Source organism: Passer montanus, unplaced genomic scaffold (genome assembly GCF_014805655.1).
Source record: "Passer montanus isolate IOZ18808 unplaced genomic scaffold, ASM1480565v1 scaffold18, whole genome shotgun sequence".
In the NCBI taxonomy this organism is placed as follows: domain Eukaryota; kingdom Metazoa; phylum Chordata; class Aves; order Passeriformes; family Passeridae; genus Passer; species Passer montanus.
This window is the reverse complement of record NW_024365381.1, coordinates 12,106,749-12,126,344: the sequence shown is the minus strand read 5'-3', so window position 1 is coordinate 12,126,344 and position 19,596 is coordinate 12,106,749. Positions and strand designations below refer to the sequence as shown.

Genomic DNA, 19,596 nt, shown 5'->3' with positions numbered 1-19,596 from the left:
GGGCCACAACTAAAACAGTATGTGGCTTAAAGCAGCCATGAGTCTTACCTCACTGAAAGGACTGGGCATGGCAGAGTCTACACTAATGAAAGAGTCATCCCCATCAGCAGACAGGTTGGAATTATCAGCTGAGGGAACAAATGGGATCACGAGATTCGTGTTTTCTTTCCTTCTCTTCCCATCCAATTCATCTTCTTTCTTCTTCTGAAATAAATCAAGTAATACCAGGAATGAAAAAGCAATAAAACAGAAGAATGGGAACAAGCAACCCAAAATCTCAACATCTAGTACAGTATTTTAACTCAGGAATGCCACAGGAAGACTTTCCCAAAACAAGTTTCTGAAGGATATGGTAACAGATCCCTTAAAGCTCCTTCTTTTGATTTCAGAAGAGTTTTGTTTGTTTTTCTTCATAAAATAGCTGGAATGATGGAGTATTACTGTTACAAAATTACTTTGATTTCTAGTACCTTTTGGTGTGAGCTTGAAATTCTTTACCATTACACAAAATTCCAATTAATTAATGCAAAGGGTCCCTCTCTTACAAACTGAGAATTTTCATAAACTGGTTTTAGTGATGCTTTTTAAACAAACTAATCTTCTCTACTTCCATGGAAGCCTCATAGCTATAGGGGATTTGCCTGTGTTTGGTGCTTCCTTTACATTCCACTTTTGTCCTTGCAGAAAAAAATCTTAATAAAGTCACCAATTTAATGATCAATTGATTGTCAGGTTTGTTTGGTTAGGTAGTACTTCCCTATTTTTGAAGTTGCTAATAGCTAAAATATAGGTAACTATTCATTACTTATTTTTTAATATCCCTCTTCTGTGTAAGGAACTGCCACAGGCTGACTTTCAACAGCAAAGGCAAGAAGATTTACTCATTCAGACTGCCTTGGCATAAAATATTTCCACACTCCCTAACAGTGATCCTGAAGCTCTTCTGGCTCTATGACTGTCACAGGCAACCTCTCTGTATCAAAGTACCTTCTCAGCATATTTTTCCCTTTTACGTTTACGTTCCTTCACACGATTTGTTTCTTCTTGCTGTCGCTTCTCCTCTTGACGCTGACGCACTGTCGGAAAAGAAATACAAAGCTGTCACCATTATACAAAGAAATAAAAAGCTGTCACCAAGATATTGCCTATCCTTTTATGAACCTTACAAGAAGTTCTTATTCTAACAGAACTGGGAAGAAAAATCAGTTGTATTGAAACTAAAACACATTGAAAGCATTACTCTACTAAAACCATTTGTTTCCAAGTCATTAAAAAGTCTTACAGGGAAATTCTTCTTTCAAGCAACATGAAAGACTATGCATCTAACTTCAAAAATATGATGAAATACAGCACTTTTACTAATACTTTTCTTGTCATGACCCCCATAGTTCTTGTCAAAGCTCTGTCATTCAGGAACAATGTAATGATCCTGAATGAGTGCCAATAAAAACTTAATCACATCATCATGTCTCATTTTGCACAACTTCATTCAGCTCAGCAGTGGTATCAAACTAGCTTGTACTAACAAGAGTTGGCAATACAAAAAGAGACAGGAAACAGAAGTTGTTATCAGCAATACATGTGTTTGTGGAGATAAAAACACAGATTTCATAAGGTAATGAAGTGGAAAATGGGGGGACCGCTGAAACACTAATTTCACATACATTTCTTTTCTAGCTCCTCATCATCCAGCAGAAGGCTGACCACCTCTTTTGGCTTCAAGGTGTCAGGTTTGAAATTGCCACCTGAAATTACCATTCGTTGAATCTAGAAGGAAAAAGCCAAGTGAAGAAAAGGAAAGATTAGTCAAAGCCACCATGAAACATTTCTCATTACCCATCACTAAAAGCCAGCTGCAAAAATCATGCAAGTACATCTCTCTAAGTTAGACTTGATCCAATTTCTATATCATACCAAATTTAGCAGCAAAATTTCAGGGTATAAAATACGAGAAGCAACTGAGATAGAAAACAGAAAATTACCATCACTTATGGCAATTTTTTCTGAAGCAGTATGTAATAAACTACAAATTATAATAGTATTAATAAATATACTGCTGAACAAAACAAAACAAAAATATAGCAGCAGCCCTCTCAAGTATTATTTACCCCTTCAAATTTTCAAGTAATTGCACAGAGGGTCATGAAGATCACATTATTAAAGTGTGCAACATGTTCAGCCTCCTTGACTGAAAATTGTATCTCCATCCTGAGTCAATGTTGCAGTTTAAGCAATTCACTCAGACTCTATTACCAAACTATATTAAAAAACAAACCCAACAACTAAGAAGAGTTGTAACTTAACAGAAGAGAACAAGCTTTAACATAAGGCAATTTCAATTATTTGGATCACCAACAGACTACACCTAATTTTCAGGCTGATTTCAGGTAACTTTAGTGCAGTATTTCAGAAAAAAATGGTTTCAACAAGGGAAATGTGAATGCATTCAGTTGCTGCAACATCATGAGCAGCATCCAAGTAAGACAAAAGCTAGAAAAAACTCCAAGTACAAGAAACATCTGAATGTTGCATATAGTGTACCTACTGCTACCAAAAAACTTGAATCTCCTTAGTTATTTTCTTGCCAATAAAGTATCATGAGGTTTAAAGTTCCTAGTGCACTTATTGCTTGATGCTGCAGGACACTGAGCTTTTCTGGCAACCCTAACACCTCAAATAATTTCCACTTGATTACCTTCCAAATGTCTTTCAAAAAAAAATCAGCTGTTGTGTAACATGAGAAGAATCAGTAACTGACACAGCAAAGACAGAAGCCCTAAGCTTTAAACAGCCTTAAACAAGGCTGAATAGTTTCACTGCAACATAACAAATAGTTTTCATGAAGTCATACTGTAAATAACTAGCTTCTTTCCAGTTCATGAGTCACTGAACTGCTGCTGTGTTAGAGACACATATTTGAACAAAGACACTTCCTTCTGCCTTCTCTTCTGTCTCCCTGCAGGCACTTTCTCTGTCTCTTTACTCATGTTGATACATGGATCACAATACCATTGGTGTAACTCCTCATTGCAGGCGAGTTCCTTGTCCCTACCTCGCTCTTCTCCTTGGCGCGCTGCAGGATGCGCTCCTCGATGGTGCCTTTACAAATCAAGCGGTACACGGTGACTTGCTTGGTCTGACCCAGCCTGTGGGCCCGGTCCATGGCTTGCTGGTCTACTGTTGGGTTCCAGTCACTGTCATAGAAAATTACCTGCAAGGCAACGGCAGAAGGGATTAAATAAAAACACACGCTTAGAGCACCTGGTGACTAAACAAACAGAAATCCAATATACTGATAACAACAGAAGTTCAATCGTGTTTCACAGAATTACAACCCCACTGTAGGCTGTGTTAAACTAGCCTTGCCCAGCCCTGTGAAGTCTCTTCCACTGCATTTCAGTTGAATTCAAACTAACTAACACTATGAATGTTTCAACATCCAAAGAATGTCTTTAATATCTTCTTAAATAGATCTGATAGGGAGGCACAAAATTCCTAAGTTTGTTACCACATTAAATCACTGTTATACAATTAGTTATAGACTACAGTCCACCTCATGGATGCATTTTAGTGTTACCATCGTAGCAGAATTTCATGAAGAAAGTAATACTCCCATTTTTATTCAAAATCTAGATAAAGACTAATATTTCTAGTACTTTACTATAAAAAACTGAAATGCTACATTAAATTCATATTGTACTATCACTGTAACAGTACTTTATCCACAATAAGCATCAAAACCAAAGGATTTAAAAAATTTTAGACAGCAAAGTATTAAGAAAATTACACAGAAAACCAATAAAAATACTCATGCAAGGAACCTGTCTGAGCTTCCATCTGTTTATTACTTCTTTTAAACCCTGATAATCCTACAGATACTAGTTTTCTTCTGATTTCTTATGACTGACAGCAAGATAGGATAGGATTTTTTTGATTCAGAGATCTTTGGGTTTGTGTGGCTACGGACTTGAGGTCAAATCTGCAAGCACACCAGGTGCAGGTTAGAAGCACAAGAATAGCTGTTAATGAAAAGATGAATGGTTCATCAGTATTCCCTTCCCTAGTGATTAGTGGCAGCTGCTCCAGAGTGCAAATCCTTGCAATTCACCTAAATCAGTCTGTCTTTACACCTCAGGGGAAGAAATTTCTCCTTCCTGAATAGCTGATCCTCAGCTACAAATGCCTTCCTACTTTTACAGGCATTGTTTTATTCTTCTGGGCACAGAAAAAAGGCTAACTGATAAATATTCCACTGGTTCCTTTGCAACTGAACCTTAGGAGCAAAGGGTCATTCATACAGTGAATGCTGTTTCATCTAAGTGTCATTTGCACCTGTAAACCCCTTCAGTAATCCAACTCCTTTCTGGACCCTGGTACTGAAGTATGTGTGGAGTGGGAAGAAATTTCCAACTGTAACCAAAAACTGTGTACCAAAATATCCAATATTCTACAACTTTATCATCAAGATAATATTACACTGCAAATAACAAAGTAAACAGCACATGCAATTTCACAATGTGAATGGCAGTACTAAAAATATTGATCACTATGGGCAAGAGAGTGCCAACTTTCACACAGAATGACTGATTTTCCAACATACATTGTTACCAAATTTCACCTACCGTATCTGCAGCTGTAAGGTTAATGCCCAAGCCTCCAGCTCTTGTACTTAACAGGAACACGAAAATATCATTCCTGTAGAGGAAACAGATGAAACCCCCTTATTTTGTGCATGAACAAGGAATAACCACAGAAGCAAATTTTTGACCCATATGAAGCAATCAGGGCTATTTCTATTACTTGAACAGTTCAAAACGCTTTGTGCTGTTCATTCACGGTCAAGGAAAAGAAACATGTGAAAGAGTGAAAGAAAGTAATCTACAAATAAGGACTGTCTAAACACGTAAACATTCAATTTGCAATAGCAGTTTATTAATCTGTATCAAAACAAAACAGGGCTTGTTTATCTCGCGCACACTGGAAATTAAGATTTCATACACACAAAGAACAATATATTGTTTCGCAGAACTGACCCAATGTTAAAGAAATCTTACCTTTTTATCACCTTTATCAAGTGATAAAAAAAAAGTAATGGCAAAACTATGTAGATGCAAGTTTTGTTCTAAGTTTGATGCTTTGAACAGAACAAAAAAGGAGACAAGCCTATATGTAGCATGACCAAGTACTGATGAAAACTCAAGTGATAATAGCAAAATCAAAGTTTCTGCTAAGGTTGTGAACTGCACTAGTGTCTCTGCAGGGTCACCAGTATTTAGAAGTGTTCCACACCTTATGGATCTGTGAACAGGCTGACACAAACAAAGCAGACAGTACACTAGTAGGGATTCCAAAGACACTGACACATTTGTCCTTCTCTGCTTAAGAGAAAACAGTCTGGAATGCCACATCCTTTTGGTACTACATTGTCTGAACAACTTGGAAATGTAAAATCAGTGAAGTACCAGAAACTCTAGTGGAATGAACTGGAAGGAACCAAAACCAAGCTGTCAATCTTCAGACTTTATCTTGCAGGTAAAAAAGCCAAAGGGGTCAACAGGTCCCTGTTTGCACTGAAGGTAATCTTTGGCCAGGTAATCTGTTCTCTTGTAACAAGTGGGATGTGTGTATAGACAGTCAGCTGAACATGCAGCTGTGATATGCTTCTGGATATGCCATATGGGAAGCAAAGTGGACAGAGCCACAGACTATGTGAACAAATTATCATGGCATAGCTATGTGTTTTCAGCACCTTGCAAGGATATCCTGCAGAACAGTTTAGTCTCAGTCAAGCTTGTTTTTCTGGAAATATTTCTCATAAGTAAATCATGTATAAGAGGAATTCAACTAACATCTTAATAGGAATTCTTGTTTAGACTGGCTGACGTACATTTCAAAGGGATTTCCTGCTGAAATTATTATTTTTCTTCAGTTGTTTTATTCGCTAATAAAACCAAATTCTGTTCATTAATAAAACCCTTTTTTTTTTCACTTCTTTTGGTTAAAAGACTTTACAGGAAGAAGCCTCAGGAGTCCAGGAGGACATCATAACCTGCAAGGAACTTGTTTCTGACACCTGGAAACAGGCAGAAAGAAAGTTACTACCTGGTCCTCTCACTTACTTCTGCACATGTTCAAATTCACTAGAAGACTCATCATTGCAACACAAGCCTTCAGCCTTGTGAACCAGTGACCTGAAAGGCCTTGATTCCTATCCTCAGCAACAATACTTTGGGACCACTAACATAAGGAATTTTCTCAAGTCTAGAATGTTGCTCTGACCCTGCAATAAACAACTATCTATGAACCTAACTCCACTGAAATAGGAAAGTGACCTTCTTACAAGCTCACGTCAACATACAGGAAGGATAACCTTACTGTGAACTACTGTACCAAAATGACATCGTATCAAGCTGTATCTCATGATAAAAAGGAAACTTAATAACTATGAACTCAATCATTGTAAGTAATGCGCTCTGATTCACTTATTAAAATTGTCAGGATCATTTTGGTTTACTAAATGAGAAGAGTTACCCTACCTTTCTAGCTAATAAAATCCCCATTTTATCTCTTGTATACTAGTTTAAGGTTTCTTAGTAAAATATGGTTAAATAGTTTGTTTTGCAGAAAACTAGGTCACTTTCAATACTCTAGCATATGCAAGATTTTCAATCTCATCTTTACAGTGTCAATTGTCAAAGCATTTAATAACCATTGGACATTTGCTGCTTTTCTACTGAGATTCTTTCCAAGCAACAGCCTATTTGGATTGGCAAGAAGTACAAGAGGTAGCTACACTAAAACTGCTTACAGTACTCTTTCCCAGATTCATATCAACACTACTGACTACTGGTCAGCAAACCACCAAGAAACTGTTTTAGATAAATGAGGTCAATTTGATGCAAAGAAAGAGAAGTACAAATTTCATTCCTTTTCATTACATCTTACACCAATTTCCTAGGTACATGTATTTTAGCACAAACACACCTTGCAAACTACATTACCTGTTCTGAAAATCTGCTACCATGTCCCTTCGCTCAGAAATCTTTGAAGAGCCATCCAATCTCATGTAGGTATGTTTCCTATAAACCATGTATTCCTGCAAAGAACATGCACCAGAAAAATACAGTTGTTCTTGAAACTGTTTGGTCTTGATTCATGCAGAGCCCCCCAATAAAAACGACCACACACAATAAAAACAGGATTGCTAGTTACAACAAGGTTCCATAAACATCATCAACAAATGTTCTATAAGCAACACTTGATAATAATACAATCCAGAAATTAAAGCCACTCAATCATATGTCAGCTTCTTCATTTCATGTAAGAGATAAATGACAATGTCAATTCAGAGTTGGGGATACATTTGCTGCACTGCAGATCTGGTACCTGCCTTTTCCTATAAATAAACAGCTAAACAAAAATTACTAAAATGGGAAGTTTGTTTTCACAGAGTCTACATTTTTACTACATTCCAAGTTTTTACTGTGCAAGCAAACCTTTCCAAACAAACCAATTGCACCTGCTCCCTGTCGACTGTATACCATTTGACAGGTGGTTTTAAAAACCTGGTGCTGTATAATGTCTGTCCAGCCTTTATCTCAGCAGCGAAGAGCCTATGAATGTCTTGCAGAGGAGAGCACTGAACATTTACTCTGGTGTGTCAGCCCACAGCTCCTGCCAAGCAGCGGAACCAAAACCATTGCCTGAGACACAAATCAAATGGCATCAGCTAGGAATGCTGTAAGCAAAGGCTTTTTCCACTGACACACATTTTTCATGCTCTAAGGTTCTCAGCATTTCTTGATACCTGTGCAACTATCAACAAAATGTTAATTACATACAAAGCTCAAATAACCATGGAGTTTCTCTGGAAAGACATCCTCTGGGGTGCTTAAACAACAGGATCCTTGCTTGGCTGACAAGATGCAACACCTACTGGTTACACGAGTTAGGTTTAGCCATACTGGTGCACGAGTCTTTTTGAGATGCCATGAGTGCAAATGAAGGCAGAAAGGAACAGATAGTGCTTTAACAGTAAGAACCATTAGATTCATCTTGCTCCAAGCCACAGTGCTTAGCAGACACAGAACTGATGTGCTGTGAGAAGACATGGCAGTGCTTGCACTCTAATGAACTTTCTGACAGTACTATGCCCAGTTCTCCTTTTCACCTGTCCTGCAGGGCTCCTGATCCCTTTGTGTTCTGCAGAAATAGTGAAAGAGCTGACATATTATAAGGACACTGAGACAAAGACTGATGCAGAGGAAGCAAGCTTCAACATGAGGCAGATGAAAGAGAAAATTAGGTAAATAAAACAGTGTGGAAACAGCCAAATCCAGACTTGGACTACTTCCATGAAACAGAGCTCATGGCCAGTAGGATTTCTGGAGTACAACAAGAGAAGTACAAAGAAGAGAACAGCTACTTCACCGCACAGACAAACAAATCTTAATTAACTATTCATTTATTCCATTTCTATGACAGGTTTCTGTCACAAACTTTCTTTTGTTACTGTCTTTATCTGCCTTTATGATGATTCAACCTTTTGATCTTGCCTTAGTCTTCCCTCACCTGTTAACCATCTTTTCATTATCTGTCTTCTAAACAAACTTCAGCACAAACAGAAAACATTTCCACCAGGTGCATTTATCCTTATTCCATACTTAGACATTTTCACAAAGGCACAAAGTGCAAAGAACAAGTTATTCTACACCTGCAGTACTGGCATTTATTCCCCCATGTCTGCAAACTAGCTTTGTACATTAGCCTTTAGCTGATTATCTAACAGGTTTTGGTATGTCTTCATCCACCTTCCTCTGATCAAGTTGGATACCTCACAGTAGTGTAACAGTGCTCATATGAAGTATCCTTTTGCTGTGAACTGGTTTTGTGCAGTACTTTCCCAAATATTAACAGTATACCCTTTCAATTCAGAAAAAAAAAGTAAAAAAAAAAAATAATCCACATTGCAATTCATACTACACTTCTCAGCACTTCAGTGTTCTGATCACTCTGATGGCAAAGAAGATATTTAAAAGTAAATATACTGGTCTCTACTGTTAACTGTAGAAGGCCCTTGATGACTGCTCATTTTGCTACTTCCCCACAAGGAATGATGGAGTGGTGTGGGGGAAGCCTCACAGGGAGGTTTCAGTCTCATATAGAGATCCTTGTATTAGACCTGCTTGAAAAATCTACCTGCCACTCTTGTTTAGTGTAAAGGGTCACCAAGCCACCAGAATTATCAGTCTAGAACAAACAATGAAACCCTTGCAACAGAGCACCTACACAGGAAGCAAACACACAATGACCTGAGTATGGCAAGAATGCAGTGCTGCTAAAGCCAGTGCTCTTCTGGGCTTCCACAATGATACTCTCAGGAATTTGCTTTCCCTTCATATTTTTTCACAGTCTAAACAGAGTACTCTTCTGTTTGCACACAACTCATTAACTTTTGGTAGAGTATAACCAAGACATTTTACTTCATGCAGAAGATAATTCAACCCCTCATCTCATGAATACAATCTGATTCCCAATGAAACCATGGACAATTACTTTTACAGAAGAAAACAATCACATGAAGAAAAAAACAAACAAAATCTTAAAAAGTATAAAATACACATCTGCACGAAAAAACAATACTGAAATTACAATTTATCCTCTTCTGTTGAAAGAAAATAATTTTCCTCTTTGTATTTATATCTGCCATTTTATAATGGCTGAACTATGCAGCAGCTCTTCAGCTGAAGTTACATAAAACAAACATCACTTTATAACTTTGTAAACAATGTGCTTTGTGCTCTCTGCCCTGCATAGATTAGGTTAGGGCAATGTAGTCCAAATACTGTTAAAAAAGACATCCTGTGTTTTTTCATATTCAACTAGGCAGATATATTTTGACAGATCAGGAAAAAAACAGATATCTACAGATACACAGCTTTTGCAAGGATTTTCTTATTAATGGAGTCCCTACTTGATTTTTAGCTTGCTTAACTTCAGCTTCTGTTACTTAGGTGGGGAGAAAGAAAAACAGAGGACTTAGTAGGTGGCTTATTTGGTTAATAAAACACAACTGAAGTTGAACATTCAAGAGATGGAATAGCAAAATGGTATGCTCATAAGCCTTTCAAATTGAATGCTAAGAGAAAAGACAGAAGCACTAAACACAGCTTTATGAGCTTCATGGTATAATGCAGAGTATCAACAAACCTACACCATGTCCAATGTTTGCCAAAAAAAGAGGCATACAAAGCAATGCTAGGCAAAGTGCCAAAATACAGAATTGCAACCATGCAAGTTCTGGTTTTCCTCACAGCAGCAAAAACAAAATTCAGCTTGTGATTTGTTATTGAACTATTAACTGCTGACCTTAAAATACTCTCCTGTTCATACAGAACTCATGACTTAGGCAGCTATTGATTCAGGCTTCTCACTTTTTCTCTTCAGTTTATTGTGGAGAAGACAGTATCATAGCTCTCTGATGGCACAGCGGCTCATCAAATAAAGATTTTTTTTCTTCAGAGACACAATGTCTGCTTTTAAATTATAAGTTATAACTTCATTCCTTACTTCTTTCCTATCCCGTATGCCAGAGAACCTCCTAATGTTTATGAAAGTTCTGCAGAGGAATCAGATATTTGAGGGAAATGGTAATAGTCTGTGAAATTACAAGCAACATAAACACTGTAAAATTTACTACTGTTCTCCCTCTTCCTTCCAATAAAAAGGCATGTAGGCATCAAATTAAAAAGGAAGGAAGCAGTTCAAACCAGGAAAAGAGGATAATTAAGCCATGCAACCCCCTGCCACAGGGCAGTGCAAATACCAACACCTAACAAGGTGTCAAGATGCAAATGAACAACTTCATGGAAGAAGAATCCATGTTGGACAACTGAATATATGGGAGGCACATTTGGTTCAGAAACCCCTTGAACTGCAAACTGCTGGAAATTGAGTGAGTAATGGTGAAGTATCAGTATTCTTGTACTTATTTTCTGCATAACATCTGTTGTTATACACTGGTATCAGCAGAACACTAGGTTGGACCTTAGGTCTAACTTTGTATGGCAGTTCTTATATTCTCATTTTAATGCATTAACCTCTGGGTATCCTTTGGTTTAGTGATTCTATTTAGTAATTTCATTTGCTGCATCCAAATTATTGTACTTTCTCCAAAACAGTGTTGCTAAATCTCCATCTTCATAACTTCTCTTCTGTCAGCTATAGCTCTCCTACCTCCAGTAAGTCAATCATCCGTGTCATCTGGGAGTAAATGAGAACTCTGTGTCCTTGAGATTTCAGCCGTGTCAATAGAAGATCAAGAGCATGAAGTTTTCCACTGTCAGTGATCAGGCTCTCTTTATCTAAAAAAAAAAAAAATAGAAGAAAAGCAGGTAGTTAATAAAGCAAGCCCAGATACATGCAACAAGTTATCTTCTAAGTGTTGCTAGCACTTCACTACATTATAATCTCTCAGGTAAGGTGCGATGGAAGAAACTGCAACATCCCTTCTGGCTGATACTTTAATCACAATGGTAACAATAGTTTTTGTTTGCTGGGATGGGAGCACACCTATATGCTCCACATGGCAAAATCACATTACAGACTGGTCTCAAGTATGGGCTCAATCCATTTTTTTGGACAGACATATCCCTCATCTAAGGTTTTATTCTGCCCAGATCAACAAGCACTAAATGCCTTGACACTTGAAGAAATATTTTCCACTACATACATGAAAATGCAGTCCTTTGCACATTGCTGCTACCTTCTGCTGAGCTTTAGACTTATCCTCCACAAATCAAACCCCTCACCTTCCCAGAAAAGAAGAACAGTTGTCTAGGTCACTGTAAAACAACAATCCCCTCACAGCACTGCCTTGAATTCTTCCCTGCCCTCTCCTTTTTTTTCTTCTTTTGTTTTGTTTAAGAAATGTGTCCAGATGGCAATCTTTTCAGTCACTTCAGATTTTATACTTCATGTCCTGTGTATTTCAGCACTGCTCATGAAGTATTTTTCAGGAAGGAGATCTTCCTGTTTGTACATTCTGTACATAAACTTCAGTAAACAATACATTACTGTTGAAAGAGGATGAAGAGAAATTTTCTTCCAAAAAATTATCTGTTGGAAAGGCCATTGATGATTCTCTATTCTTCTGGATGCCTGAACTTAGGTTTACAGCCAAAACGGAAAGCTGACAACTGCAGATGGTGCAGGCTAGTACAGAACCCAAGGATTTTCAGCATGTCTAGCAGGTAATGCTCTCTAATGTCTAGCAGGTAACACTTTTGCACACTTCCTGCTTCATAGAATTAATTAGCTCATGGGCTGAAGAAAATTCAGCTTTCTGTAAGGCAGTTAACTGTCTTGCTCAATATCCCAATTAAAAAAAAAAGTTATATACAAAATTAATTCTTTCATCTGACCACCAGGTATTTTAATATAACCAAAAGCAGGTTCATACTAGTAGAAGAGAGGAGCACAGATCACACAACAGCACTCCTAAAAAGGTCTTACAAGCACAGCAGGCAACACAGTCCATGAGTACCAAAATGATGTGGTAGGTGTGCAGTGATGTGGCAGAATAGTAAGCAGTTCCTGCAAGTACAGCTATGGGCTTCCTGGAAAAAGCAGGAATGCAGTTGCTCTCTTTCAAAAGTATCTTTAGCTGAAATATAAATAATGGACTTGATGCTGGAATCTACATCAGAACATCAGAAAATGCAACCAATCATCTCCTTTTTGAAATTCAAAAAATTGCAGGTTTCCATATGGTTTAAAATAATTAGCTATTCCACTTGCTCTACAAAACAATGCTGTGAATGCTCTCTGCTATGGTAATTTTACAGCCATGCACCTGCAATTCACTAGTTGAGAACCCAAGACAAGATAGGTCTGCTCTTTCTTGCTTCTCTGCCTATCTAGATAGCAACTGTATTTCCTCCTTTTGGCAGTGATGATCTTGCTCTGCCTGGAGCAAGTACCACACCATTGCTTAAATTGTTGGCAACTACCTTAGGGAATCCATTAACTGGGGAACGGAGTCAAGGAAAAACTGTAAGGAAAACTTGAGCCTGCACATCAGGCTAGCATTTGCTCAAGTGCAACATAATGTATAATGATGCACTCATCTCTAGAACAGCATTCAGTCTCAATTACAAATAAATCATTAATAGCTTCATGCATTCTTCTAAGGAAAACCAAATTTTCAATGCAGGCAATTAAGAAAAATGGAAATGAATTACAGCTACTTGGTTTTAAAATACACTTATGGAAGCCAAAGCCTTTGTTCAACAGCAGTATTTACTCTTTATACAAAATTATTTCCTTTAATCATAAATACAGCCATGACATTCTGCTTTCATTCTAATTGGTCAGCTTGCTATTTCAGAACAAATTATACTGAGAGAAGCTACATGAAAAGTCTAGATATACAATCTAGATATAGTGACAAACTAACATGATTATTAACCAAAAGCTATCTTACTGGAAGAAAACTCAGAGAATCAACAGGGTCTGTTCAAAAGTGGTGTTGACAGGATCAGATTAACATATTAGCAAGTTTCCAAAGGCAAAATGCTACTGTTTTTCTCACTTCTCTCAATAGGTAAAATTAAGCTTTGCTAACTGGAAATGATGCGTGTCCTCTGCTGCTGGCTCCTGAGGTCTCCATTGTGTAAGTTACTATTTTTAAATCGCAATGAAATGCAAATTACAAGTAAAGAATTTATTTGCAGATGATTTGAAAAGTTAGCAACTTGTTGACAGCTCATAAGTCATCCAATAGCTCAGCAGTAGAGCAGACTGCACTGGTGAGAAAGCTTTTGAGTTTTTTTCGGAGAGCAAAACAGTACTACCAAAAAAGAGATTTATCATCTCTGGGAGAGAAAATCATTTGTCCTTAATCTGGCACCTTTAAGCATGCTATCCTGATGCCATTGTGTTTTCCAAGATCAAGTATTTTTCCATGCTGAAAGCCTGCCACCTAGTGCTTCAAACAACAAATTCTGGAAAATGGTAACAGAAAACGTGCTTTATTCATGCCATCTTTAGAAAACACCAGAATTATTCAAAAGAGGGAAAAAACCCTCTGTCTTCCACCTCTAGTTTATCTCACTTCTGTTTCTAATTTTCTCTTACCTAGGAGAAGAAAAAAATTATTCCTTTTTAAAGGGGTCTTCCAAAATCTGTAGTTCTACCTGTTTTTACATTTAATGATCAGCAACAACTTCAAATGACAAATTCTTTGGATTTTTTTTTTTGTTGTTTAAAAGGAACTTTTAAAACTTTAAGTCAAAACTTAAAGTTAAAACTTTAAGTTTAAAACTTTAAGATAGAGGTCCTGTACTGCAGTGTCAAAGAGCTCTCCCTAGGACACAATTTTTTAGGTTCTTCAGCACTGTATGAAATAAACAAGAAAAAGGAACCAGACCAAATGGCTGTCAGTCTGAAAAAAAAAAAAAAACAAAAAACAAACCAAACCCAACTGCCTCCAGCCATGCTAGGATATGGCCATAAATTATCTACAAGGGGATACAGTGGGCCTGGGAAGAATGGTTACAAATGATTATGACTCAGAATAACCTTTGTCAGGAGCTCTGGCTGATGACTGTAGCTGGGCTCAGCGCTCTCTGGAGAATGAGAAAAAGTGCCTCTGGACATGCAAAAAGCAGAGGAAAGAGAGATAAAGCCTGGGTTCCAGTTGACACCCCTGGTTCCCCTCCTGACGGCACAATGGGGTCAGTGAGGAGCTAGCTGGCTCTCACAGTAAACAGCCAGTGAGGCCGGTGCTTTTTATCGATACTAAAAGGACTCAGACACTTCCTGCCATTTAATCCAGGACCATTTTTCTTTCAAAGAACAGGAAAAACCTCAAGAGATTCCCACAGTGATCACAGCTGAGCCTGCTGCCAGTGTACTGGGAACGCCGAGTATGGGAGAGGATAGATCAGGGTTCAGGAGAGAGAGGTGTCCCCCTTTTCTTCTTGCCACCTATTTGCCACAGACCTTCAGAGCAACCCTTCCATCTGACATGTGCTAGACTTTAGCCTTGCAAATGGCTCCTTCAGCACATCACTCACTTTCTGTAAGGCACTGTGCCTGTTTCTGCACCTATGAACACAGCTGTCCTGCTGTGGTGTGTGCCCTCTCCTCTTAGAGTAAGTTTAGGTTTGAATGCTACTTTCCACTTAATTTTTTTTACCCCACTTCTAGGTCCAATGCTTCCTAAATTAAGCCAGCTTTACGTAACACACATCCCAACCTCCTTCTCAACCAAATTCTGCTGTGCTTTGACAACAATTTGCCCAACCTTGCACCTATTCTTTCACCTCTGAAAGCTTCTTGCCCCCTACCTTTATTCCTCTAAAATGCTTTACTGATAACAGTCCCCAGCTTAAAATGGAAGTCTTTCAAGAGAATGAAGCCCTGTCTCTTTTCTGCATTTCTCTATCCATGTCCTCTATCTGAATTTAACTCTTCAATACTTGCCACTAATGGAAGTCTTTCAAGAGAATGAAGCCCTGTCTCTTTTCTGCATTTCTCTATCCATGTCCTCTATCTGAATTTAACTCTTCAATACTTGCTACTTTTCTGCTACAGAGATTCATTTTCTTTTTCCAAATAACCAGTAAACAATTAAGAGAATTGCTGAAGAAATTACAAAATAATCAACTATGACCGAGTATTAATCCAGCACAAACTCATGAAAAATGATTTCTCCATTTCTTAGGTACAAACGTGCATGTGCTTCAAATGACTCCAACCACTTAAGAAGGTACCTTAAACCAGACTGTAGCAAGCAAAAGGCCATTTTCCTTCTACTGTACTAACTTCCCCTGCCAAACATCCTTGACCCAAAAGGGTCTGGGAATAACTTTGCATCTAGCATTGTAAGCTGTTTTTCCTCTTGGCTATCTGTCAGATCTCTAGTACTTTCTGCAGAATTCTGCTTGCTGCTCGGGACCATCTTTGACAGCTAGAGCATGTCTGGCCCATGAAAGTCACTACAGTACTGGCAATCAAACCCTATGAGTAAACCCTATGGATTACTTTAGTCTAATTCTAAGAAAAAACAGTACATTCATTTTACTGGTACACTGGTATGCTTTTCCAACTTTACAAGGAAATATGAATAAGTCTTTATTTCAACTGAAATTCAGTAAATCCCTCATGCCTTATTTTCCTGACTAATTTCCTCTGAACTTGGTCCTCAAACCTATCCTTCTCATGGTAGACTGCTACAAGTAATTTCAACCTTTTCACCAGGTAGACCAATAAAAGCTCTTTCAGGACAATATGAAGCTCTTCCAACACCTCAGGAGGCAAGGTATGTCTCTAACTTTTCATGCAATTTTCCTATCTCCAACCTCAAAACAGTATTTGGTTGTGAGAGCAGACTGTGCTTTAGTAAACAAGTCTTACAAGTTTTTACCTCTTTACAGTTGTTTGGAGGACTGACATGCAAAGAGAGGTTTGTAAGCATTAGAAAAACCTGTATTAGAAGTTTTTGGTATCCATCAAAGATTTATTCATACAGAGCATGCAAAATCATGGTACATTTTAAGATACCATGTTAACTTTCACTCAGAAGGAAAAACAAACAACCATCCCCAATCCTTCAAAAAGCCCACAGCGAAGCATAAATTATCACCAAATAACAGATGTCCTTATTTATCTCATCTCCATTCCACTACAACCAAACTTACCCGGTATCCTGATAAAAGACCAGCCATTCTGAGGCCTGATGCCTAAGAGCCCTCCTGGATGCTCTGGGAAGAACTGGGAGCACTGCTTCAGCCAGTCAGCTGCTAGCTCAGGGGATCCATGGAGTACACACTGCTTTGCTTCAAGACTTCCTCCTTCCCTTAGTGCCCTGCGCTCATATTCTGCACTTCGGTCATTGCAGTAGAACTCCAGTGGCACAGCTGTTACCTACAAGTAAAATAATAATAATCAATATTCTTGTTCACATTTCTCCCTGTCCCCAAATCCCCAGTTCAAGTACCTTACCATGGGATTAAATTTTAGAAGTCAAGTTATTATGAAATGTAGTTTCATAATAGTTATTATGAAATGTAGTTTCCAACAATTTTGGCTGGTTTTAAACCAAGCAAAGATGCAACATCTCTCCACACCACAAAAAGCACCATTTGAACAACCAGGCACAGAAAACCTGCCTTTTGATAAACTATGCCTTCTTCCAACTGCTACACAACTGATAGCAAAACTGTAAGAGTAATATCCTTGCTCTACCTCTCTTTTTGCCAAGATTTATTTCTTTTTAGTTCCACCCTTCACAATCAAGTATTTATCTCATTAGCAGAAATTACACATATTGTCCTTAACAGAAATTCATGTGATACTTCAAAATTAGGGTGATTCATAAATTAGAAATAGGGGAAAAAGGAACAGCATATTTCTTGGGCTTTACAGTTGCTTTGAATGAAGTGGCCACAGAAACAGTGCTCTTTTTCTTGTGGCATTCTGTGAATCCTATGCCCTATTACCTGTTTCAGTATATACAACCCAGTAGGACAGAGCAGTGTTGCAAACACGGGAAGTGTGATTTCATGCCATGTGAGCTGCTCTGGAACAGCTCCATCAGTTTAACTCCCCGTTTTCTGCCCCATCCACCCAAATCTGTACAGAGTGGAAGGTGCACATGAGCCAAACAGCTGAATGCCAATGACTGCAAGGTGCTCCAGAAAAATTCTGTTCCAGTACACAAGGCTGCAACTTGTAAAATCTGCAGCTTTCTCATATCTCTCCCTTACCACAACAGGACAACAACCAAAAGTGAAACTGAGCCATAGTACACAGCAGGACAGACTGCTCTGCTGGATTTAACTTCAGATACTTCACCAGGAGTTAAATACCATGATCCAAAGTAAACACAATTACAACACTTTAAAGCAAATATAAATGCAAAACTGTCTAGCACAAGATTAAAAAAAAAAACAAAAAAACCAATAGATTACTAACTTCTTTCTACATTTTTTGAACGTCAGTCTGCTTTGGGAAAACATTCTGGAGTGTTTATAAAAAACATTTATAACCAAGTTTACAAAAGAAAACTAGTAGAAGCTTTTACATACTAGCTGAAGACTTAACAATGTGTTATAAACTCACACAGAAATGAAAACAAATTTTACTATTAAGACAACCTTACAATACAGGCTAGTAACAGAGAGATTTGAAATGCCATGACAATGTAAGAAGCAAATGTATCAGCAAATGTATTATTACTTTAGAAGTCATTGTTGCTTTTATTTCAGAAGTACAATGAAAAAAATTCCTCATGTAAAGTCATGTAAGTTAAAAATATTGTCATGAATCCTAACAGTGTGAAAAATTACATTCCCTCCAGGACTGTGAAAAAGCAATGTAACAAATGAAAAACAAAGAAAATCAAGCTTGTGAGAGTTTTCACATTTAAAGAGGCAACTGGGGCTGCATTGGAAGGAACAGTACAGGAGGTCTATAGGTTTTTATGGTGAACAGTAAGCAGTAGACTTCCTGCAGACCTGAGAAGGGGAGGGAATTAGGTTGATCATGGGACATCTGAAACATTAAACACGATAAAAGAATCATGTTTGTATTGCAGATGAAAAGCTTCTATATTTGAAGGGAGTTTAAATTTTATGTTCCAGCTTACTCGGATGTGACAAAACTGCTATATTGAGAATAATATATACAACATTATATCATGCAAATGAAAATATTTTAATAGCTTGTCTAAATGATAAGCAATAGATAGTTTAATTATCACCAGTTTTGAAGACTGCACTTTAGAACTGCAAGGTAAAGAGAGCAACCCACACCTCAGGACTGCCTGGTATCTCAGATGTTGGCTGTACTTCTCTGAACATATGTCAGCTAACTCAAAAGTAAGAGGTATTAAGCAAGGTTTCCTAGCTGGAACTGTGGCCCAGACCAGTTTCACAGGAGTTCTTCTCATAGGAATAAATTAATCACATAGAGACTTCTGTTTACAAGGGCCAAACAATTGTTTAAACAGATTAATGAGTACAGTTGTAGCACTTTAAAAAAAACAACTAAAACCAAACCAACAAAAAAGCATACACAATCTTTGCAATAATGGTAAAGCCATTGTTTTTCAAGATGCCAAGAGCTATTTTAAAACCTGTCTATGTGTCTTACACACAACCACACAAAACACTGCAAAGTGAAACAGGGTGTGTTAAGACTCTGAACACATTTCCACTACCTAAAAGGTACTCTTAGAGTTGGTGCTATCCTGTACTGCCACCTGCAGCCAAAGCATATGTTTGACCTTTGCGAGAAAGGGCAAAACCTCTTTCAAAATGCACAGAATACAAAATGCAAGCAAGTTCTGTCACCTGAACACTGCTACAAACCACAAATGATGGTACAGACTTAGGTTGTTCAAGAGATACCAGTCACTATCACATTTCACTTCATACTTCTACACTGGCCAGAGTGGAACAAATACTCTTTTCAAGCACAGATAACTTGCCATATTGATTTCCAGGACCTAGATTTTCCACGCCTAGGACAGGAGGCCTATACACAAAACAGAGCAGGCTAACTTCTGACACATAAACATATCCTGTCTTC

The 19,596-nt window shown here is 37.9% G+C and overlaps 1 protein-coding gene across 4 annotated transcripts in view; it reads right to left on the bottom strand.

Annotated features, from left to right (window-relative positions):
• INO80 (INO80 complex ATPase subunit) overlaps positions 1-19,596 on the bottom strand; it is a 64,701-nt gene that overhangs the window by 4,967 nt on the left and 40,138 nt on the right. For all 4 annotated transcript variants that reach the window (XM_039704827.1, XM_039704828.1, XM_039704830.1 and 1 more), the window contains 8 exons: positions 16,704-16,929; positions 11,236-11,363; positions 7,002-7,096; positions 4,623-4,695; positions 3,053-3,211; positions 1,665-1,767; positions 988-1,076; positions 49-204 (listed from right to left, as the gene is read on the bottom strand). In XM_039704827.1, the coding sequence (XP_039560761.1) occupies positions 49-204; positions 988-1,076; positions 1,665-1,767; positions 3,053-3,211; positions 4,623-4,695; positions 7,002-7,096; positions 11,236-11,363; positions 16,704-16,929 (1,029 nt within the window). The remainder of the gene's footprint in view (positions 1-48; positions 205-987; positions 1,077-1,664; positions 1,768-3,052; positions 3,212-4,622; positions 4,696-7,001; positions 7,097-11,235; positions 11,364-16,703; positions 16,930-19,596) is intronic.